A 24982-nucleotide genomic window follows, 5' to 3' on the forward strand; every position below is an offset into this window, starting at 1 on the left:
TTATTTATTTATTTTGTCTTTTTTGTTTTTATCAGTACCAGGGATCAAACTCACAACTACACACTTGCAAGGCAGGCGCTTATGCTGCTGAACTAAATCCCCAGCCCCCATATAGCTTTAAAAAGGAACATTGTTATGCAGAGATAGCATTCGTGAGCATAATAGTACAAACTTGTATCTCTAGCTACTCAGAAGGCTGAGATCAGAGGATCCCAAGTGTGGTACTAGCCTGGCAAATGTTCTGAGACCCTGTCTCAAAATTTAAAAAGAGGGCAGAAGATTGCCATGTAGCTCAGTGGTAGAGTGTGAAGCGCTGTGTCCAATTCCCCATTACTGTGGTGGTGGCGGTGAGGGACTGTTCTCGCAGTTGAACTAGTGGGGCTAGTGGGTGCCTTCGGCACCACAGATAGCTGGCAAAGTTGCAGGGTAAGGAATAGTGTGTTCTGATCTCTAGGTGGCTGACAGCCATGATGGAAGAAAGACAGGAGACCATGCCTCTGTTCGACTGCGCAGGTTGGGGCTGAGGGATTTGTGGAGTTTAAATAAGATGCACAATCAGTTAGCTTAGCATGCAGTTCTCAAACTTTAGTTTGCATCTGAATTCCTTGTAGAACTTGCTGAAGCACAGATGACAAGCTTTTGTCCCTAGAGTTTTAGATTTACTTGGAGCTGGGGATTTAGCTCAGCAGCATAAGCGCCTGCCTTACAAGCAGGCAGTTGTGAGTTTGATCCCTGGTACTGATAAAACGAAAAAGACAAAAAAAAAAAAGAAAGAAAGAAATAGGTTTAGTAGCCAACCAGAGCAAGCATTTTTTTGTTTTTCCTGTACTGGGAATTGAACCTAGGGTCTTGGTTTGGGGTTTCATTGTTACTGTGTTTTTTGTTTTGTTTCATTTTTGAAACAAAGTATCTGCAGTTAAGGCTGGCCTCAGACTCTTAGGGATCATCCTGCCTCAGCCTCCTGAGTGCTGGAATTATAGGTGTGTGCCACTCGCATTTGTTGCTTGAACAAATAATTATTGTGTGCCATACTTAATAAATGAATGTAAGCAGTCACCTATTCCTGTCAGCTTTACCTCCTAAAGAGCTGCTCATCCTGGTCTAATTCTTCTACAGCTTCACAATGAGCCCCTGGTCCAGGTTTGTTTTTTGTCATGCAACTAGTTTCCTTCACTCCAGGGTCTGACTGTTTCAATTCTTTCCCTGAACAATCCACAGTGATTTTTCAAAACAGCAAATGTTTTGTCAGTCCTTGATTTAAAACTTCCCATGGTGTGGCCGAGCGTGGTGATACATACTTGTAATTCCAGCACTTGGGAGACTGAAGCAGGAAGATTGTTGGAGGTTCAAAGTGGGCTAGCTACATAGGGATTTCTAGGCCAGCCTGAATTACCTAGTGAAACTCTGTCTCAAAAGTCCCTAAACAAATAAATGAATAAATAAAGCAGTAGTGGCAGAAATCTATTACCCAGAATTATGACTAAAACTAGTTGCCTTTGGGAAATAAGCCCTAGAGGTATGAAAGAGTAAAGCTAATTATCTTTCTATGTAAATTCTTCTATAACCACTGGCTACAATTGGACAAAAAGCAAAACAAAGTTTTCATACCTGTAAAGTCCAAAATCTTTCTTTTTTACTGTTAAGTCCAAATACTTTAAAACCATATTCTACAACATTATTACTCAAACTGTGGCCTCCAAACCAGCAGCATGACCATCACCTCTGAGCTTGTTAGAAATGGAGAATGAAGCCAGGCATGGTGCACACACTTGTAATCCCAGCACTCGGAAGGCTGAGGCAGGAGGATCCTTTTGAGTTCAAGACCAGCCTGGGCTGCAAAATGAGCTCAAGGCCAGCTGAACTGCATAGCAAAGACCTTGTCTCGGGGCTGGGGATTTAGCTCAGCGGCATAAGCACCTGACTTGCAAGCAGGCAGTCGTGAGTTCGATCTCTGGTGCCGATAAAAAGGAAAAAGACCAAAAAAAAAAAAAAAAAAAAGACCTTGTCTCAAAAAGGAGAAAAAAAGAAGAGGAAAAAAAGGGAGAATGAGTCCAGATGTGGTGACACACACTGGTGATCCCAGCATTTGGACTGAGGCAGGAGGATGGCTGCAAATTTGAGGCCACCCTCTGCTGTATAGTTAAGGACAGCTTGAATTACACAGAGTGGCTGGCTAGACCCTGTCTCAAAAACAACAACAAACAAAAAAGAAAAGCAACCGAAGGCCCCAGCCCAAATTTTCAGAATCAGAACCTGTCTTGCTGTATTTCCCAAGCTGGTCCTGAATTCCTGATCTTCCTGCCTCAGCCCCAGCATAGGTACTGGCGTGAGTCGCTGTGCCAGCTGAACCTGCGTTCCAAATGATTCATTCCCCACAGACCCGCGTGGGAAGCGACTTGCTTGTAAGCTCATGTAAGGTACAGAACCTCTGGACTCCTCTGGCTTTAACTCTGGTCGCTCTCACTTCCTGTGCCTTAGGTGTGCCTTAGGGAGGTGTGCGTCTGAACGGTTTGCTAAATTCTAGCCACTGTTTCAGTCTCAGCTCTTCTACTCCAGAAGCTTTCTAAATCCTCTGCAGTTCTGTTGCCACTGTTCCTAAAACTCTGATATCTCTGAGTCAGAGTTTTAGGCAACTGAGTCTTCTTCCTTCGCCAGGCTCTTATTGGACGCCTGCTGTGTGCCTGGCCAGACTCCGTGTCAGGCTGGGGGGGAGGCGCTGAGCTCCCCGCACTGCTCCCTCAGCTCTGAATCCAGGAAAGCCAACCCCAGGCAGCCCAGGCCAGGGGTGGTGTGCGCAGCACTGGAGTATTTCTCTGCCCTCCCTCTGCGTGGCTTTTCTGAGCCTTACGGCGCCCGCCTCCGCCCCGCCGGTGCAGCGCCCGAGCCGCCGGGAACGCAGGGCCCAAAGCGGGACCCCGGCGCCGTGCCTGTCTAGTCCTGTCCGGCGTGGACCCGCATGGAGGGGCCCGCGGAGCCCCCGACGCCTGATCTGCGAGACGTGGAGGGCAAGGTTGGCAGGAAGACCCCCGAGGGGCTGCTCCGTGGGCTTCGAGGAGACTGGGAGCTCGGAACCTCCGGCGCCCTGCTTCTCCCGGGTGTGCACGGCCCAGGCCTAGGGGACAAGATCGTGGCCCTGAGGCTGGAGCTGGTGAGTAAGGGCTGCATGCTGGAGGCGGGGCCCGGAGTTAGGCTGGAGAGGAAGGAGTTAAAAACTCTCCGCCTAATTCGTGGAATATTGATGAGTCCCCAAGGGCCGGCGATAGGAGGCACAGGTTTTGGATTTTTTTTTTTTTAAGACATTGTCTCACTGGATAGTTCAAGTTGGCTTTGAACTCTCGGTGATCCTCCAGCCTCAGAGTCTCAGGTGCTGGAATCACAGGTGTGCGCCACCACGCCTGGCAGCACAGGTTTCTGAAAGGTTTTTTGTTTGTTTTTTGGGTTTTTTTTTGCTAAATAATTGGAGAGGGCACGTAAGGGCAGGGAAGTTCTGAGAACCTAGCTCAGCCCAAATAGGGGCTACCTATTTCTCCAGCCCCAATTACTATAAGGCAATCAGTGGTGGTGGTTTTCCTCCTTCTGCACACTGGCAAAGTGTTTGCTTCCTGTGAGGTCCAATGTTCATTATAGCATTCAGCACAGAAGAGACTGGAGTGGTGGCATGTGTACCAAAAACTGCAGAGTGCTGGAAACCTCTCTTTTTCAACATCCAACACTCTCCATCTCTCGGTCTCTGCCTCTGTCTATGTCTGTCTGTCTGTCTCTGTCTCTCTCTCTCTCTCTCTCTCTCTCTCTCTCTCTCTCACACACACACATTCCACTTAAAAATACTTAAAAGTTACAGCCCTGTAGAAGAACTGGGAAAGGTCAGTCTTTGTGGCTCCTTCACCCACTCTTTTCCTTGCACAACACCTTTCAGGTTGCCTGCGAGTTGCTGAGCTAGATTCAGAGCCAAATGGACAGCTGAGCAGGCTCCCTAGGGCCCTGGTTCCAGGGAAGGGGGTGACTTACACCTGTCATCATTTTGCAGCCAATTCTGACAAACCAAGGAGTTGCCAGCTGCCCTCTGATCCAGGACCAGGAGCTTACATTGATATTGTCAGCAAATAAGTCTTCTTAGAGCCCCACTGTGTGCCTAGCTCTGCCAACCTGACCTGTGAAGGAACAAGGGCAGGAGCTGACTTTTGGAAGCACCTAGACCAGCCCAGGCTCCCAGCCCCTGATAGGAGAGGCCCCAAGGTCAAATGGTCAGGGAAGACTCCCTGAGGGCAGGACTTGAATGCCAAGTGTGCACTTGGCCTTAAAGGTTGAAGGCAAAGGCTGAATGCCCCAGAGCAGGGCTGTGACTGTACCCGTTGGAGAGGGGCTGATTCTCAGAGCTTACAGTCTGCTCTTTGGAAATGAACTTTTACCTAAGCACATCTGCCAGGCATCTTACTGAGCACCTTACATGATACTCTCTTAATATAGCAGTCTTGTTAGAGTAGTGATACTACAAAGGAAGAAACTGAGGCACAGAGAGGTTTAGTAATTGCCCACAGTCATGTACTTAGTACAAAGCAAAGTCAGGATTTGAATCCGAATTATCTGACCATGCTTTACATCTTTAGGTTGATATCTCCTTTGTGCCAGGCAAAGCACATTTTATGTCACTGAAATGAGCAAAGTGGTCATCATTTCTTCTGTCTTACAGAAGAAACACACTCGCAGATGTTTGAGAGCTTACCTTAATTCACACAGGGATCTGGAACCATGCCTAATCGCTCTGGTTCTCACTTTCCAGTCTTGGTGGCTGTTACTCATTTATAAACCTTAAGGGAGTACATTTAACTTATTTTGTCTGTCTGTACTGTATTTTTTTTTTAAACAGTCTTGCCATCTAGTCCTGCTTGGCCTCAAACTTGAGATCCCTTTGCCTCAGCCTTCTGAGGGCTGGAATTACAGATATACTACCATGTCCAGCTGTCTCTATATTCTCTTTGGGGGGTGGTACTGGGAATTGAACTCAGAACCTCATGCTTGCCAGGCAGATGCTGTGCCATTGAGCTAAATCCTAGGACCGTGTTTGTATTTTTGACCCATCTTTTTTTTTTTTTTTTTTTTTCTGTCTTTTTGAGACAAGATTTCATTATGCAGTTCAGGCTGGCCTTGAACTCATTTTGTAGCCCAGGCTGGACTCAAACTTGCAGCAATCCTCCTGCCTCAGTCTGTAGGTGCCTAGGATTATACACATGTCACCATGTCCGACCTTCATGACCCATCTTACTAGGACCTAAGACTGCCCATGTAGAGCAAGGAGAGGATTCCTGTCCCATTCTTTGCTCCTTCCTAGGATGTCACTGGTCTCTTTAAGCACTCTTCCTTGCCCACAGGTGGCACCCAAGAAGGACAAGGGCTGGGACAGGGGATTTCCCTTGGAGTCAGTGGAGGCAAGACTGGTCTACCTCTAAGGACTGTCCCCATCTCCCTGCTGTCCTTATAGGGAAAGGACAGGGCTCTTCTGGAGGCCAAGGTCAGCCCGGCTCTTGCCATCCTCCCTCCTGCTTCACTCCTCCAATTAGAGTTTGAGTAAAGAGCCAGACCTTGGGATCTGAGGGAATGGGGAATAGTAGCAACTTGCCCTCCCACCCAAAGAACTGTTGCTAAGACAACCCACCTCCACAGGGCAGTTTATGGAAAAGCTTTAGCCCAGGAGAGGGAAGACATGGGTTCATGCCCTGACTCTGCTTCTGGATTGTTTTGTGACCTTGAGGAAAGTTGCATGTCTCTGGTAGTCTTGGTTTTTCTTTCTTGGTGGCTGGGAGAAAGAGGGAACCATGGAACCAGATGATCTATAAGAGCCTTTCCGGTAACAACAGTGTGAGAATCTCTATCCACCCACAGAGAGCTAAAACTGAATCAACCAGGCTTTTACCCAAGGGCCTGATTTGGACCAAGCAAGCAGGGAGCCAGAACAGGATTCCAGGGCTGGGCAGAGTTGGATGTGCTTCTGGGGAGAAGTGGGGAGAGAATGGAGTTGGAGCAGCTGCCAGGGCTGCATTTCTCCTGAGCTGTTTCTGAAAAGATGGTGTGAAATGAATGTTTCTTTTTCTGGCAAGAAAGCCTGGCTTTCTTCTATTCTGGGGAGCAATGCCGTCACAGTAAAGGGATCCTACTGTCACAGGATCATGGAATCTCCTCCTCAGATTTATTTCCCAGAAGTGTACTACAGCCCAACTCCCACCCCCCCCTCCCCAGGCCCCGGAGATTACAAGAGCAGCAAGGGTCACAGAACTAAATATGACTTAGGCAACACCAGGCAGAGCACCAGAAGTGGACTGGCTAGGATCTGCTCCCAGAAAGCTTGGAATCTGGCTTCAGTGGTTGGAAACAGACCAACAACTCCGGTATACAATAAGCGCTCTCTGAGCCGACAGAGAGCCTCTCCCCAACCATAGAGTGAAAGATCAGGTCCTCACCACTGGGGCTGGCCAGAGTCCATGCTTTGGTTAGAATGCTTTCCCCCACGTCTCTGGCTAAGTACTACTCAGTTTTCAATCTCAGCTTTATTCTCTCATCTTGGAAGAATTTCTGACCTCCCTGGTTGGATTGTGGGCATCTAGGTCCTCACTCCCCTCTGTGTGGCAGCACTCCCCTTTGCCTAACTATCATTTAAGGGCTGGCTTCATTGTCTGATCTTCCCCACTTGGCTGAGCCCTCTGGTAGCAAGAAATGGGGCCTTTTCTCCTTTTGTCTAACACAGTCCATGCCTATAAAAAGTTTTTAATAAATACTTGTCCTATGATAGAATGAGTTAATTTCATCCTGAGGAAGGGTAGGACAGACTTCCTAGAGGGGATGGCATTTGAGTGAGGCCTAGGAAAATGAACAAAGTCAGTGGGAATTCAATTCAAGAGGACAAACCAGGCGTGGTAGGACTGCTGAGTTGGAGGCCTGCCTGAATTACATAGTGAGACCTTGCCTCAAAGATAAAAAGAACAACAACAACTAAAAGGACACACTGAGACATGCACTTACCTGGATTACTGCCTCTGACTCCACCAGTCTTTGGGAACTGAGCATGGCAGCACATGCCTGGAACCCCACTGATAGAACTGTGGGGGACCGGCGGTGGCTAAAAAGAAGTATGAAATATAAATGACCTTTTTTTTGAGAATGCAGGGAGAGACAGCCCCGATCCCCTGGGATGTGGCATCTCCCCCTGGGGTCGGCGATCTCTCCATGGAACACGTGGAGTGGGGGCATACATGTAGCTTAGGTTTGGGGTGGAGCCTGAGGGGCATTAATGATGCACAGGTAGCCCATTGGTATTCTTTTGGTGCCATAGGTAAATTCCTAGGGGTGGGGGAGACGGAACTCCTCGGCTCAACCTGAGGTTTTACCAGCTACAGTGTCCTGTCTGGACCAAAACTCTTTCATATCCAGTCTTATTATTATTATTATTATTATTATTATGAAAAGGGGTGAAGATTTCTTTCTTTAACTGCTTCCTGCTGAAAGAGGGCGCTGTACTGGGTCTAGGGGAGTTGATGGGATGACGGTTGATGCCCAGGTAGAAGCTGGTGCCAGGTGTTTTAGCCAGGACAACTTCACTGGTGAATGCACGTATGTTAGACTGGAAAAACAAAGAGACAAGATGTTATGAGGAGGCATGGCACTGTCATATTCTACCCAGGTGAGGTAGAAGGAAAGGTGCTTTGATTTAGATATGTCATATCAAGACCACGTTGAGGTAGGATCATTGTCACGGTGAGGTAGAATTCTGAAAAATAAGTGTGGGGTTAGGAGGAGTGAAGTTATGAGAGGTAATTACTCCTCCATCTGAAAGGGTAAAAGTTAAGAGGGTAGGTGGGTAAAACTTGTCTCTGGTATGCATAACATTGGAGTCTTTAGGAAATACTGTTAAGAGTCCTACTGTAAAAAGAATAAGAAATTAGAAACCAAATTGGATAACAAAACATGACAGCCTGAGAGTTGTGGCTTTAGGGCCTCGGTAAGGCAGAGATGCATAGGCAAAAGGATGGTGAGATCTAGGGCTGGAAGGGCACCATTTAGCCTGAGTGATGTGAAACCAGGATGGCAGTCTAGCAACTTTGACCACTGTTGAGATTGCCAAAAATGTCAGGTATGGGTTGCTGTAACCTGGTTGTAGTCCTTGGATGATTTGCTGTAACAGAACTTTAGCAAGTATATCAGCAGTTTTTCTGGTTGTATGAAAGGCTTTTATGTATCCTGAAAAAGTATAAACAAAGTGAGAAGACAAAATGTATCTGTCAGTCTTGGCCACGGTTGCCTGAGAAATTGGTGAATAAGAAAGGAAGGAGGTGGTCTTATATCACTGAGGAGAGGTTTACTAGTGATAAGAGGTATAAGTTGTTGAGGCCTCAATGTCTGGATCAGCCTGTATAAACACAAAGAAATAAAACTTCATTTTTAAGATTTGGGTGGATTGGGAAGAAGCAGTCTGGAACCTGCACGAAAGAGGCCTTGTTTGTAAATGGCATAGATTGACCTAGAGATCAAGGACTTACTATATAGCAGCCTGAAAACTCAGGAAAGAACTCTGTATATATGGCCTCTGTGTCCCCAAATATAGAGACTGTCTTACCTGAGACTTTTAGTGGGACTTGGACTCTGAGACGGACAGTCATAAAGAGGGCTGTTGTTGGCCCTGAACCCCGTCAGTCTTTAGGAGCAAGTTCAAGCAGATCTATCGGCTATGAATCTGGCAGTGTTGGCATTTCCTGTGAGGGCTAGAAGTTAGGATTGCTTACCCACTCTCTGGTGGCTAGGACAGTCCAGTAGCCCTGGAGTAAGGTCTCAAAGAACTCCAGGATGGGGCACTCTCTTGCCCAATGTATTCTGCTACATTTGAGGCATGGTCCATGGTGGGGGGGCACCCAGGCAGCTCCACCTTATGTCGGTTTACCTGTCTCAGAACTCCAAGTGTCACAAGTGTAATTATTATTTTTGTTGTTGAAAACATGAAAAGCCATATTAAGAAGGTCTCTGTGGAGTTTGAAGGTCAAGTTTTGCCTTTTTGTTTGGGATTTGTTCTACAGTAGAAGGTATCTGTAGAATTAAGTAAGTATGCAGGAGTTAATTATAATCAACAGGGTATTTATAACTTTAGTAATGGCTTCTCATAAGGACAGGTCCAGAGAATTTTAGGAACTGACAAGTTATTTATGTCATATATATAAGTATCTCTTTATGTTATTAAAATGTCTAATGCCATCTGACTTTTGGAGGATGGCCTGTTTAATTAGTTTTTACCATTTTATTTAGGAGAGAAATCAGCTATGGTGTTATTTAATATCAGTTGAATACAGTTAATTATGGCTCAGTGGAAGGCTGAGCTAGGGCAAGCAGATAGGCTGGGAAAGGTTTAAGTTTGGCTTCTGCCACAGTGTTGGTTTTGCTCTTTTGCATATATCATATAACCCTTGTTTTGGAAAAGAGCTAGTAGTTCCCAGCAAAAGGAATTTGTAATTATTTTTTAAGATTGGTGACAATACAGTATCACATAGGCAGTAAGCTCAACACAGAACACCAATAGTGGCTCACAGCAAAAGGAATCTACAAATACTTCCCAATTTTAGTTGTTAAACAAGAGATCTGCGACAACACAGTACAACATAGGCAGTAAGCCCAACACAGAACACCACCTGCGGTCCACAGCAAAAGGAATTCACAAACACCTTTCAACCCTAGCTGTCAAACAGGAGATTACCCGAGGGCTTTAATTGATAAACAAGACTGGTAAAATACCAGGTGGCCACTGTCCCATTTATCAGCCAAAGTCTCGTCTATTGCCAGCTTATTGATTAAATGGTTTGAGAATGTTAAAAAATAGCATCTCTGAGCAGAGCCACGGAGCTGCTGTTTATCTGTGTTTGTGGTCCGGAGCACAGGCAAAGCACGCCAGGCGCAGGGGCGGGGCACGCAGAGTGAAGGCGGAGCAACGCTAGGTGGTAGTGCGTGGGGGCAGTCTGGGACTGCCCCAGAAACGCACCTAAGGTGGAGGTGATGTTGGCGCATGGCGGGGTGGAGCTGGGAGGTGGAGTTGGGACTCCATGTGAAGCTGGGGCTGCTCCCCGAGGTGCTGCTAGCTGAGCTGCCACGTGGAGCTGGAGTGCCTCATGAGAGCCGAGATACCACGCTGGGTGAAAGCCTAAAGCAGTAGTATCTCCCAACACTGTTTGGGCCAGAGCGTGCTTGAGAGGTTAAAGCAGCCCGAGCATATCTCTCAACACTGTTCGGGCTCATTTTTTTTATCTCGGCAGGGAATGGGTCAGCACATGGGGGGGGGGGAGGAGATGCTGAGAAAGCTCTGAAAGGCTGCAAGGATAAAAGAAAAAAAAAGGCTGCAAGGAAAGACGCTATTATCTCTTTAAGTGTGTGTGTGTGTGTGGGGAGGAATCGTGGAAGAGCGGGAAAGGACGCACATTCCCAAAACAAAGGCTTAAAGATAGTTTTGTAAACTTGTCTTCAGTGTGATAAGCTATAAATAGGTATAGTTTTTTTTGGGGGGGGACAGGAAGTGGTCCCCAAGATAAAATCTGGTGTGGGGTCTGGCCCACGGAGATATAGCCAGATGAGGCAATGTAGTCTACTAAGTTTAAAGTCGTCACTTTCTACTCTAGACCAGTCGGTATTACATGGTTCCAAAACTCCTAATAATTGGCCATCACCAATGTACGAGTGGATTTCACACTGATACAACTGTGGGGGACCAGCGGTGGCTGAAAAGATAAGAAGTATGAAATATAAATGACCTTTATTTTGAGAATGCGGGGAAACACTCCTGATCCCCTGGGGCATGGCATCTCTCCCTGGAACACGTGGAATGAAGGCATACATGTAGTTTAGGTTTGGGGTGGAGCCTGAGGGACATTAGTGATGCACAGGTAGCCCATTGGTATTCTTTTGGTGCCATAGGTAAACTCCTAGGGGTGGGAGAGATGGAGTTCTTTGGCTCCACCTGAGGTTTTACCAGCTACAGTGTCCTGTCTGGGCCAAAACTCTTTCACCCACCACATGGGAAAGATGAAGCAGAAGGATTGCAAACTCAAGCCCAGGCTGGGTGTTAGTGACTTTTTGAGATCCTATCCCAAAATTAAAATAAGAGGGGCTGGGGATGTAGCTCTGTGAAAAGGCCCTGGGTTTAATCCCTAGGACTGAAAAAAAAATTGTTTTGAGACTGGATCTCACTAAATTACCCAAGTGGGACTGGATTTTACAATCCTATTTTGGTTTCTGTCAGTGCTGAGATTACAGGTATGCACCACCACACTCAGCTAGAAGGATTATTTTTAAAGGCATGAAGCCATTATGACTATTGAAATCCCAATATGATATGTTGTAATCCAAATATTGTATTCCTTTTTCCAGTTCACCTCATAATCCAGAAAATTGTTTGTAATTCTATAGAATTGTTATTGGAATTCCAGCGAATTAATTCCAATCTGCTGCCTTCAGTGTAGCCCATGGTGAGAGTAAAGACACCAAGACATATTTAAAGCTATGAGCAGCCAAGGGCTGATCCAAGGCCTCTCCCAGGATTTATTGTCTTTAGGGAAGTGGTTCAAGAATGAGTGACAGTGGGGATTGCAAGAATTATGTGAATAATGTGAGTTGGCTATCCAGGTAAGGAGAAAAACATCTTTGTAAAACACAAGGAGATATGCAGAAAGACCAGTTTGCATAACTTGACTGGGGTAGTATATGAATGAATGTAGGAGGCTGTTGCTTCAGTTTCTGATATGTAAATTTTTGTGCCCTGGGCAGTCAGTCTTTTACAGAGAGCACTGTTAGAGGAAACAGAAAACTGTCAGGTTGGCCTCCAGGATTATACATCTGTACTTTAGGACTAGCTTTATTTGCATTGCTTAGAGCCAATTGAAGGGAGAAGGGAATAGTATAGCCCGCTCTGTACATATCTGTATATGGAAATAAGACTTGGTTTAATTAATGTTGCAGTAATTGTACTGGATTCAAGGAGAGGTACCCAATTCGTCTTCTACAATGACAGTGAGAATAAGGGAGAAGAGGATAAGAACAAAATTTTGGAAGTTAAAAAACAAAAAGAAAAGTGGTAATTTAGCTCTGAGAAAACTAAAGCCAAATCCAGTAGTAGTAACCTATGTAGTTGGTTTTGTTTTGTTTTGATTGTGGTTTTTTGGAATTTATTTTTTATGTATTTAATTTAATTTTATTTTCTTGGTGTCTGGGATTAAACTCATGACTTCACGCTTGCCAGGCAGGCGCTTATGCCTCTGAGCTAATCCCCGGCCTCTGTTTATCTTTTTGAGACAGGGTCTCACTGTGCAGTTTAGGCTAGCTTTGTACCCCAGACTGGTCTCCAACTCATAACAATTCTCCTGCCTCAGACTCCTGAGTGCTGGGATTACAGGCTTGAGTGACCATGCCTGGCTGTTTGTTTTGTTTTGTTTTGAGACAAATTCTTACTATGTAGTTCAAGATGGCCTTGAACTCACTGTGTAACCTAGCCTGGCCTCAAACTCACAGTGATCCTCCTGCTTCAGCCTCCTGGAGTACTGGGATTACAGATATGTATTACCATGCTTCGTTAAAAAAGCAACCTGTTTTGTACTACAACGCCTATAGGCCAAGTGTGGTGGCTGGTGCCTGTAACCTCAGCATTCTTAGAGATTATGAGACAGGAAAATCACAAGTTTAGCAAGACACTGTCTTAAAATTTTTAAAATATTGGGATATACTTCAATGTGAAGTCCTGGATTCAATCCCCAGGAACACACACACACACACACACACACACACACACGCATGCACACACAACCAAAAACAACTCTCAAAAGGTCTTATGAGTTGGAAGCACCAGGTATTTCTGGAACTAGGGTCACATATAGGGTTGAAAAGAAAGGCTTTCCTGAATATTTAAGTATCATGTTCAGAGATTCCCTTCCTGACTATACAACCAAGTGTTAGCTGCCATTTATATAGCTGAAGGCTAGAGGTATGTTTTGGGAAGAGTAGAATGAGATATAAAGGAAAGAAGAAAAGAAAGAACACAAAAATAGCAGAAGTGTTTTAAGTATGAAGACATGGGGCTGAAGATATGGCACAGCACCACTTGACAAGTGCAAGGTCCTGAGTTCGATTCGTGGTACCAACAAAACAAGTATAAAGTTATTTATTCATTTACATTTTCTTTATGCCATAGGGTGCGTTGAACCTAGGGAGTAATGAGCTACACTAATTGCTAGCCCATTTTATTTTATTTATTTTTAGCATTCTTTTAGACAGGGTCTTGCTATGTAGCCCAAGGCTGACTTCAAACTCCCAGGTATCCTCCTGCCTCAGCCTTCTCAGTGCTAGTAGCTAGGATTGCAGGTGTATGCCACCATGCCTGGCCCTCGCCCTTTTTAATTTTTTTAATTTATTTTTAATTTATTTATTTATTTATTTATTTTTGGTCTTTTTCATTTTTATCGGTACCAGGGATCGAACTCACGACCACCTGCTTGCAAGGCAGGTGCCTATGCCGCTGAGCTAAACCTCCAGCCCCCAGCCCTTTTTATTTTAAGACAGTGTCTCGCTATATTGCCCAGGTTGGCTTTAAACTTGTGGTCCTCCTGCCTCTGTCTCCTTAGTGCTAGAATTACAGATGTACACCACCATACCTGACTGGGGTGTGGTCTCTTTCCTTTCCTTCCTTCTTCCCTTCTTTTCTTCCTTCTTTCCATCTTTTCGCAGTGCTGGGATTAAGCCCAAGTCCTTGCATGTGCTAGGCAAGTACTCTACCACGGAGCTATATCCCTAGGTCCTAATATAAGGGTTTTTGTTAAATGCATTTGGTTTGGTTATGGACTAGGACAGTTGTTTTCACTCTTTAGTATATTTGTCTGCAGCAAACATATACTAAGAAAATTTTTAGAAGGTAAAAAGTATTGTATTAATCATTGCATTATAACATATTATTATTAGTATATTCAGACAGATCTGAATGCTCCTAAAGAGAAAGAACATGTAATATGTTTGAAAGCCTTGGCAGGCAAGGTGGCAAACCCCTGTGATCCCAGCACTAGTGAGATGTGGCAGGATGATTGCTGCCAGTTTGAGGCCAGTCAGGTTTACACAGTGAGTTCAAGGCCAGCCTGAACTACATAGTGAGACTCTGTCTCAAATCAACAAAAGGGAAAAAAACCCTTGAAAAGGAATTGAAGTGGTTGGGAAATGATTTACTGTAACTATATAGTGAACTACGGAAAATAATCTAAAGAAAACACAAAGTTGAAGAAATAAATATATATGTTGCTTGGTTGTGAGTAGCCTTTCCAAATCCTAATAAGGCAAACATTCAGTAATTATATTGTCTTTCAGGAGGTGGGAAGAGGGAAATGTGTCTATATGACAGGAATTAGAGAATGGGGGAATGTTAAATTCCTAATCTCCTATAGTGTGGGAGTCAATAAGAAAATGCCAAAATCTTGCCTATCATGGTAGGACATGCACATAATCTAGCACTCTGAGAGGCTGAGGCAGGAGGATTGAAAGTTCAAACTCAACCTGGACAATTTAGCAATTTAACAAAATCTTATCTCAAAATAAAAACAAGCGGGGCTGGGGATTTAGCTCAGCAGCATAAAGCACCTGCCTTGCAAGCGGGCGGTCTGAGTTCGATCCCTGGAACTGATAATAAATAAATAAATACATACAAGCAAAACAAAACAAAAGATACAAACAAAAACAAAGCTGGCTTGGTGGTGCATGCCTGTAATCTCAGCACTCAGGAGGCTGAGGCAGGAGAATCACTACATGTTTGAGGACAGCTTTAGCTACATCATGCACCTGTCTCAAACAAACAAACAAAAATCACACACACACACACACACACACACACACACACACACAAATAAAAAGAGGGATGAGGACATAGCTCAGTGCAAAGGCCCTAGGTTTATTCCCCAGATATCCCACACATGCACATGTGCACACATGTACACAGAAAGAGAGAGAGAAAAGAAAGAAATGCCTAAATTTAAAAAGGCAGCAGCTGAAAGAAGGATATTCTCTGTAATAAACGGTGCTGGGGAAACTCTTTCCACACGCCAAATATAAAAAGTTAGATCCATATTTCTCACCATACACTAAACTAAAATCGAAATGGGTCAAATATCTAAATAGTAAGAAACATTAAATCTGCTGGAAGATAGGATAAGTAAAGCTCTTAAGACATAGTGTAGGCAATGACTATAAACAACTCCAGCTGCATAGGAACTATCACAAAGAATCAGCAACTGGCATCATCTTATTAAAAAGCTTTTGCACAGCAAGAGAAACCACCAACAGTGTAAAGAGACAACCCACAGTGTGGGAAAAATATTTGCCAGCTCTTCCTCAAAGGATTGATACCTAGAATATATAAAAAAGCTCAACAAAATCAGACCCCACAAATTTAAAGACTCAGTCCAAAAATGGGCATCTGAAATGAATACACACTTCTCACAGGAAGAAATACAAATAGAAAATAAATATATGAAAAAATGTTCAACATCACTGATCCTTCAACAGATACAAAATAAAACAAATGAAAACCAGGTATAAGTGGTACGCATCTGTGATCCCAGCACTCAGAAAGCACGAGGCTCGCTGCAAGTTTGAGGCTAGCCTGAACTGCGTAGTTAAACCATGTCTCAAAAAGACAAAAAAGAAAAAGAAAAGGAAATCAATAACAAATGCTGGAGGGCCAGAGGGGGAAAAGGAACCTTTCTCCACTGTTGGTGGGAGTGTAGACTGGCGCAACCACCGTGGAAATCCATGTGGAGATTCCTCAAAAACAAAACAAAAAGACTAATACTAACCAAGCCTAATGGTGCATGTAATCCCAGTACTTGAGACGATCACTGTAAGTTCAACATAGTGAGACCCTGCATCAAAAAAACAAAAAACCCCTAAAAACTAAAACTAGAGGTTCCATTTAACTCAGCTATTCTCCTTTGGTATCTTCTAGAAAGAACGAAAAGCATCACACCACAGTGATATATGCACACCCATATTTATAGTGGCACAGTTTACACTCTTTTTTTTTTTTTTTTCCCTTTTGTACCAGGGATCTAACACCATGACCTTGCACTTGCCAAGCAGGTGCTTACACCATTGAGCTAAATCCCCGGCCCTAGTGGCACAGTTTGTAGTAGGTAAATCTTGAAAACAGCCCAAATGCCCATCAACTAGTGAATGGAAAAAGATATGAGGTATTTTTTTATTTGTTTTTTGTTTCACAACGGAATACTCCTGTGTCATAAAGAAACATGAGCTTGAGACCATATTCTTTTTTTTTTTTTTTTTTTTTTTGTCTTTTTCCTTTTTATCGGTACCAGGGATCAAACTCACGACTGCCTGCTTGCAAGGCAGGTGCTTATGCTGCTGAGCTAAATCCCCAGCCCCGAGACCATATTCTTAAGTGAAATAAATTAGACATACATGTGTAAATATCAGATTGCTTCTCTGGTGTGAGAAACTGAAAGAACCAAAATATATAATAGGTACTGGGAAATAGGAAGAAAATGTTCAAATGGTACAGTAACAAGGACAACAACAGAAAAACAATTGTTTTCTTTGAAGAGTTTGATTTAGGATTAAGATGGAGGAACTGTTAGAAAACTTATCAAATGCTGGCCTCTTTTTTTGGTCTTTTTTTTTCCTTTTTATTGGTACCAGGGATCGAACTCACGACTGCCTGCTTGCAAGGCAGGCACTTATGCCACTGAGCTAAATCCCCAGCCCTAAATGCTGGCCTCTTTATCTGCACCGATTAATTGGATTAAAGGTGAAACTAAATTTTAAAAGTTATGCTGTGGCAGGACATTGGTTTCATAGAAAACATGCTAAATGTGAAGCAGAGATGAGGAAGCCATAGGACTGATGCAGTTGTGAACGCCAGCTGCTAATGTGTTTAGATTTCATTCTTTAAACACAGCAAAAGACACTAAATCCCTCTTGAGCAGGGGCAGGACAGGTTCAGACTCGTGCTTGGGGAACATAATTGAGTGCATCTGAGCAGGGAAGGACCCTAGAGATTACCCAGTAAGGCTGACCTCCTTCAGCACAGAGGGATGAGTATGTGGCGGAGCACATCTCAAATGGTGGGAGGGAGTCCGGCTCTTCTCTCTCCCTGACCAGCTATTCTTGCCCTCAGTCTTGCTTCCAGTACCCAGAAAAGACTAAGAAACCAGGCTTGCTCCCTTTTTATTCCCCAGAATCCACTTCATTTGGCCCAGTACACTTCCCATCAGATGATGCTTTGGCTGTTACTAAGCTTATTGGTGAATCTGGATCAGTTCAATAGTTAATGCTCTAAATAGCAGTTTCAAAACTTGGATTGCATTGGGTTTATTTACTTATTTTTTTAACAGGGGAATGGTTCACATTTATTAAAGGAAAATAGAAGAGGAAGAATGAGCTCTGCAGAACAATTTTAGGCCAAAGAAAAAGAAAAAGAGGGAAAAAAGATACACTCTACAGCCTAGCATGGGCTGTCATGCATGGGATTGGGATAGGGTTTTAATACTTAATTTTTACTAAGCCCTTCCTTTGCATGAGGTACTGTGCTGAGTATGTAATAAGCAGCAGTCAGAACCCTAGCAATCACCCTATGAGGTGATTTAGCCCTGTTTTAAAAACTGGAGGTCAAAGAAGGTAAGGTATGCTCACAGTCAGATAGCATATCAGTGGTAGAGTTTTTGTTCTGTTTTGTTTGTTTTTTGTCTTTTTGAGACTGTGTCCCACTGTGTAGTTCAGGCTGGCCATTAACTCACTATGTACCCTAGGCTGGCCTTGAGCTTGCAGTGATCCTCCTACCTCAGTCTCCCAAATGAGGGATTACAGGCCTGCACTACCATGCCTGCCCTGTGTAGCGGTAGAATTTTTTGTTGGTTTTTGGTTTTGGTGTTGATTTTTGTTGGTATTGAGTGTTGAACCCAGAGCCTCATGCTAGACAGAATTCTCTCCAACCTGAGCTCAAATTGTAAGTAGAGGTCTGCTTGCTTCTGAAGCGTACTTTCTGATTTCTCCTGTTTCCATGCTTCTTGAAAGTGAAGCACAGCTGGATCACAAGGTAGGGGTCTTTGGAAACCCCAGGGAAACCCAGAGCCCAGCACCCGGGACTGATTCCTCCTTCTCCTCCTTAGGCTTCCCTGCGAGCCATCGATGTGAAGATCCTGCAGCAGCTGGTGAGCTTGAACGAGGGGATCGAGGCCGTGCGCTGGCTGCTGGAGGAGCGGGGAGCGTTGACCAGTCACTGCAGTAGCCTCACCAGCAGCCAATACAGCCTGACAGGCGGGAGCCCAGGCCACTCAAGGCGAGGCAGTTGGGACAGCCTGCCGGATACCAGCTCCACTGACCGTCTGGACAGTGTCTCTATTGGCAGCTTCTTGGACACCGTGGCCCGCAGAGAGGTGGATGAAAAGGGGCCCCCTGGAGCTCCCTGTCCCGAGATGGACTGGGCAAAGGTTATTCCTGGAGAAGAGAGGGCCAGGACTGGTGTGGATCTGATGAACACTAGGCTAGGGAGCTGGAGGGCTTTGTGGAAGCCTCCAGGAGAGGGGGTGCAAGGTGGACCCCCTGGCCCCCCAGAGGATGAGAATGCCACCTTGGGCTTTGAGGATCACTGGTACTGGGAACAAAGCCAGGATGATGTGACTTTTTTGTAACAATTTTTGCATCCTTTTGTGTTCCTATGGCACTTTCATCCTTGGTCCTGGTCTCCCTCAAAATGTGTTGTCCCTCAAATCTAAGACTAGGAATAGGCTCATGGTAACTGAGATCAGTTACCATGGAAACCTAGCTTGCCATTCCTCTGGTCCCTTGAGAGGCTCTGTCTTTATCCCTCAATTATCCAGTCCCTAGAGCTATCTCCATAGAGATGGTGACTCTAGATTCTCGGCTTGTGGCTCCTTGTGTGAGGGTATCTCCATCTTCCTCCCCTCACTATGTAAGGATTGAGGAATCACAGGTCACTGATGAAGTGGTAGGGGTGTAATTACCTCAACCAAAGACCAGGAGCTTTGTCTTTTCTTGGCCAAAACTGAGGGTTAAGGAGGGACATGGAATTCAGGGCCAATCCTTCATAGATTTGTCCTCCCAGAAGCCTTTGGAGTTGGTGGACCCATTCCTTCCTATATACTGAGTGATGTCATTTCCTGCTGGGATGGACCAGCCAGCTGGGATGATACATGATGGAGATGTCTGAGTCCCTGCTGCTAAGCAAGACCAATCACTTAATGTCCATACCATTACTTTTGAATGGAAACACATCACCCCTCCCAACAGGAAAATTTCTCATTGAAAGATATGTGTGCTGCTTTTCAGATAGGCTGTTTTCATTTCATCCTGGGTGTCTCTCTTCCTCCATGTCTGCATCCCTCTTGGGTACCAATACTCTTATCTGTGTTGTTCTTTTATGGAGAGAAATTGTCAGAGGTCTCCACCTACAGGCTCTCATCTGCTTCCTCACTCTGCCATAGAGCCCTGTCTTACCCTGTTCCTGGCCAGCCTCATTTCTGTGTTATGACTTCATGCCTCCTGGTAGGAAGATTCTGTTTCTGTACTTCCGTAACTTCTCAGTTTCCTCTTCACTTTCAGCCCTTTTATATGCAAATGAGTCTTGGTCTCACCCTTTGCAGATGGGAGATAGAGAAGGAGAAATTTGAAGTCCGGGAACTCTGAAATAATTCTAGGATCTTGAACACTGGGGGAGGGGGGGGTGTTGTCTTCTCTGAGTCTGTGATTACCCTTCCCCCACCTTGTTCAGCCAGCTACCATTTGGTCACAAGGACGCCTGCCTGCAGCTAGGATACAAGGAATCTCCTTGTCTGGACTACAATGTGGGGGTGTGGCAGGAAAGACAGAGGCTCTTTGGTCCCTGGGCCCCATCCAGGGGGTGAGCAAAGGCAGGTCCTCCCTTCCTCTCACAGCTAGCCCGTGATTCCTGGGACCTAAAAAGGGAGCAGGGACCACCTCTGGGCTATGTCCCAAGGTCCTAGCTGATTATCCAAAGAAAGAATTCAGGGAAACTGGGACTCAGGGAGGAGACAGGCCTAGAGAGTAGGCACTGGCGCTGGCTGATATCAGAATGAATTCTTGGAAATTAACTCTCTAAACCTCAGGTAACAATCCCTGTCTTTGTTGGCTTCTGTCTTTCCTGAGCCCTGGATTACTAGAAAGAAAAATGGGAGGAATAAGGATGATCTTTGGTTGGTTAGTTTGTTGTACTGAGTTGGAAGAGTCTTCCCCAAATCCTGGAATAATTCCACCATTTCTTTACTTTGTATTTTATGTTGTGGGAGAGAGGAAGCCAGATTGATCACCTCCACTTCTCTAATATTACTTCCTCAGTGCTATATTGCACCTCCAGCCCAGTCCTTCTGGAGCAATACATTCCTTCCTCTGCTCTTCCATAAAGAATCCTTTGCCTCTTGTGCTCTGCTCAGTCTTTTAAATTTTCAAAGTATCCTCTCTGCTTTACTGTCTACCATCCTTGTCCTTACCGCTTCTCATGGTCCTGTGGCGCTTGACTTCCCCTCAGACTAGGATCTCAAATATTGTACGTATTGCAATCTCTACACTGTACTGGTTTTGTAGTGTGCCCTTGAGTAACTGCCCTTCCTCTTGGAAGCCATTGTATTTCTTTCCAAGGCATCTAGTCCACCAATTTCTGGACTGAAGAGGTTGCCCGCCCCCTTGTGACCATTTTGCAACATTGCTGTGATTGCTAAGAAGAACCTCCATGCTCAAATAAAATACAGTTTAGCCTTTCAGAAGACCGGTGGAGGTCACCCATGCACAGACAGTCTATTGTCACCCATTGTAAAACGGCAGCAAAGCCCAGATTGCTTGCCTGCTCACCCACAGCTCTGTCACTTGGCCACATTTTCCAGTCCATGTCCCCAACCCAAAGACACTGGACACACTTTTCCCCATTACATTTGGCCTATAATTTTCCACCTTTAAATGACAGCCCAGTGTTAGAGAAGGAGCAACAGGCTCTGAGGACGCGGGGCCTGATAGGGTGAGAGGGGCACCAGTCTGCATGTCAGATAGGAGGAAGATCAATACAGGGCCAATCATTTTTTTCTGGAAGGAAAAGTAGGTTCCAACGTCAAAGGAACAAAACTCAGTGTCTCAGACCTGGAGAATGGAAACAGGGTGAAAATAGGAAAACCAAATAGGTCCTGTAGAGTAGGGGGTGCACTACAGGTCAGGAGTCACAGGTCAGGTGGGTAGGCCTTTGAGAGTATGGGGCTGGAGAGCTGCCCAAGCAAGGCTTCTGGAGATTCTGGGTAGGTTGAGGCAGTCTGCCTTCATACCTTTGACTCTAGCTCCCTACCAGAGAAGCCTAGGAACCTGCTTCTAGGTTCTAGAAGCCTAGGAACCAAAGCAGCCTGGGTCCCTGCTCCCTGCCTGTGGACCGACTAGTTGAGACTCAGCTGTCACTTTAGGTTTGACTATTCTGGGGTACCGGTAGGAGCTGTTAGGTAGCTAGAGAAGAAAGAAGGAAAAGGGTCTGAGACGGAGACACAAGAAAGACAGATGGAGGGGCTGGGGATTTAGCTCAGCGGCTTAAGCGCCTGCCTTACAAGTAGGCAGTTGTGAGTTCGATCCCTGGTACCGATAAAAAGGAAAAAGACCAAAAAAAAAAAAAAAGAAAGACAGATGAAGACTGGGTGCTGAAAGTACCAGGAGCTACTGCTCTCCAGGTGTGTGGGGGCTTTTGTTAAGAGTCAGGGTGAAGGCAGAGACGAGGTTGAGCACAATAGCTGGGACAAACCCTTTGGAGGATGCATGGTCCACCCCAGGCATGTGAGAACAGGTGAGGGCAGGGCGGTGGCCCTGTAATTGGGACACCTGGGCACTCTGTGGTTTCAGTGAGAAACACTGGGATTATAATGGACACAAGGCCATCCTGTACATGGCATCAGCCACATACTGGGCATTAGGTTACAGCTGTTCCATACATGTGCAGAAAACCACAAAGAAATGTGACATAACAGGAAATGAGATTGGTGCTTTTGGTGCTTATACCCTGGGTAATTTAAAACGCTATATTTAATTTTCTTTCTTTCTTTCTTTTTCTTTTTTTTTTTTTTTTTTTTTGTCTTTTTCCTTTTTATTGATACTGGGGATCGAACTCACGACTGCCTGCTTACAAGGCAGGTTGCTTATGCCGCTGAGCTAAATCCCCAGCCCCTAATTTTTAGCAACCCTATATATTGTACATTGTTTACTGTGTTGTTGCTTAGAAAATTTGCTCAAGGTCAGATAACAGATGAGTCACATATAGGATCCTCATTTAGCAGTGTGATTTGCAGGGACTTCTAGGAAGTCATCCCTGATTCTTCACCACACCCTTCACACTCCCGCCTTCCTTATTCACTTAAAGACAGTAAATTAGTGCTGCATGGGAGCAGAGGCAGCCTGGTAATTTCTTATTGCTAGTGTAACAAGTTATCACAAACCTAGCAGCTTGAAAAACACATGTATTACAGCTCTGGAGGTTGGAAAAACGGGCTTTCCTGGGCTGAAGTGGAAGTGCTCATTGTGCCCCTTGAAGAATGTAGGGAGGACCTACTCTTTCTGCCTTCTAGAGGCTGCATGCTTTCCTTGTTTCAGGCCTCCCTCATCTCCACCTCCAACCCTACACACACCCCGGGAACTGGACTCTGCTCACCCCGCCCTCCCTTTTATAAATGTTTTTGAGATAGGTTCTCACTAAATCACTAAATTGCTCAGGCCAGCCTTGAATTTAGAATCCTCATGCTTCAGCCTCCCAGGGCACTATGATTATGGGTGTGTGTCCCCACACTCTGAAGCCTTCATGCATTTTCAAGGTTGGCTGTGTGTTATTTTTTCATCTATCAGAGTTCCGATTTCATCCCTACATTCTTCTCCCTAATTCTGCTGCCCCCCTCCTCAAAGGATTATGTTGTGAATTTATGCCCATCCTGCAACCTTGTGATTACACTGAGCCCCCTGGGATAATCCAGGATCATCCTACCATCTCAAAACCTATTTTTAACCACATTTTAAAGTCCTTTTTTGCCACTTAAAATATATATTCATAGGTCCTGGACACAAGGCAGTGTGCGTCATTGGGAAGAATCCAGCCAGCCACAGACAAGGGTGTATGATGGGCAGGAAGATCCGCACTGGCCCGGAAAACCGCCTGTGCTTGGTCTGTCTCTCAGCCTGCAGTGAGGGGTGAGGCTGCAGGGAGAATAGCAAGTGGCTCCTGCACCATCGACATCCGTCACGGCTGAGGAACCTTTGTAGGCCTTTGCCCCTCTGGTGACTGAGAAGGATGGCTCCTCAGCCCTGTCTGCTCTCCAGAGTCATTCTGTGTCGCTTTGCAGGCAGGAGATAGTTACACTCCCGGTTAAGTAGCCGGGCACTCTAGATTAGGTGTGTTAGTTGTCTCTTTAAATTGTTTTTGCTTCTGAATAGTTTCATTTTGTTTGGGGGGTTTAGTTTGTTCTTGTGTTCAGGATTGAGGCCAGGGGCTAGTAAAACCACACCCCCTCCATACATGGTGAATTCTTACTTTCACGTGCTACTAGACACTTTTCTTGTTTTCTTGCCTTCTTTTGGTCCCTGATACCTATTCTCATATCTCTCCCTATCATATGTGTCAGCACTATTGTTTGAATATGTACATAATCTTTATATGTAATTATGTACTTCTATATAAATGGTATGCTTTGACTGTAAATGGTCTTCTATAATGAATTGCTCCCTTATTTCAGTATTTAACCCAATAAAGATTTATTTTCACTTAATTCTACATAGTACAGGTGCTCCTAGACCAAAGCCCTCCCCTGCCATCTTGGTCATGTTCCAGGCGCCTTCTGTTTCCAGGTGTCGACCGTCCAGTCCCTGCCTCCTGAAGTTCCCTACTGCTTCTGCACCACGCCATTCCACTGTCTTCGGATGATTTTATCAGTTGGTTACTACACTAGGAATCATGAAACTGTGACTTTCTAATAGTACCTTTTCATTGTTAGGTCTTAATTCTATGCAAAAAAATTTTTTTCACTTCCTCTAGGATCATTTGGTTACCCTAAAATAAAGTTGATACCAAAAATGTTTAAATCTCTTTGCTTTCTTACCATTTTCCAAGTACTGAGTTGTTGTCTCAACTATTAATGGTATTCAGTAATTTTTGTTTGATTTTTTGTTTTAAAGAGAGTAACAATGGTTAATGCATTCATTGCATGTTGTTATCTTTAAACTAGTTACTCAGAGTTTTAGTTTTGGGTTTTTAGTTTTGTTTTGTTTTTGTTTTTTGCTACAGGGTCTCTATGTGTGGTTCAGGCTATTCTTGAATTTACTATATAGCTCAGATAGCCAAGATTGGTCTTAAACTTGTCATATCTTGCCTCAGCCTCCCAAGAGGTTTATTGGAGTGAGCCACCAGGCCTGACTTTATGGGGATGTTTTTTATTTGGTAACAACAGTAGCTTAGGGCTGGGGATTTAGCTCAGCAGCATAAGCGCCTGCCTTGCAAGCACGCGGAGTTCGATCCCCCCGTACGGATAAAAGACAACACTGACAACAACAGTAGCCTAGAATGGCAGCAATTAGATTCTTTCAGTGTTTACACTTTTAATTTCATTTGTAGTTTCCTTAGTTTGTGTTTTTCAAATAATCTGTTTCTCTTAAGTTGTTGAATTTATTGGCATAAAGTTGTTCATAACAATTCCTTTTACAAAATATTCAGTATACAATAAAGCACAAATGCAGAAAACAAATAAAACAAAGGTAAGGCTTAATGAATTATTCTGAAGCAAACCTTTTCTTGGCAGGGGGTGGATGTTAGTACAAGGGATTGAACCCAAGGCTTTGACACTGAGCTACACTTCAGCTTTTTTTTTTTTTTTTTTTTTTTTTAAAGCAGGATTTCCCTACATGGATGAGTTGCCCAGATTTGGCTCAAACCTGCTGG

The 24982-nt window shown here is 44.7% G+C and overlaps 1 protein-coding gene across 1 annotated transcript; it reads left to right on the forward strand.

Annotated features, from left to right (window-relative positions):
* Positions 1-2502: 2502 nt before the first annotated feature.
* On the forward strand, positions 2503-24129 carry Lurap1 (leucine rich adaptor protein 1). The gene is made up of 2 exons (XM_003462488.5): positions 2503-3148; positions 18174-24129. The coding sequence occupies exons 1-2, from the start codon at positions 2957-2959 to the stop codon at positions 18693-18695; spliced, it is 714 nt and encodes a 237-aa protein (XP_003462536.1). The 5' UTR covers positions 2503-2956; the 3' UTR covers positions 18696-24129.
* The last annotated feature ends 853 nt before the right edge of the window (positions 24130-24982 follow it).

This window comes from Cavia porcellus, unplaced genomic scaffold (genome assembly GCF_034190915.1).
Source record: "Cavia porcellus strain 051 isolate PalLab524CR breed Dunkin Hartley unplaced genomic scaffold, mCavPor4.1 scaffold_25, whole genome shotgun sequence".
Classification (NCBI taxonomy): Eukaryota; Metazoa; Chordata; class Mammalia; order Rodentia; family Caviidae; genus Cavia; species Cavia porcellus.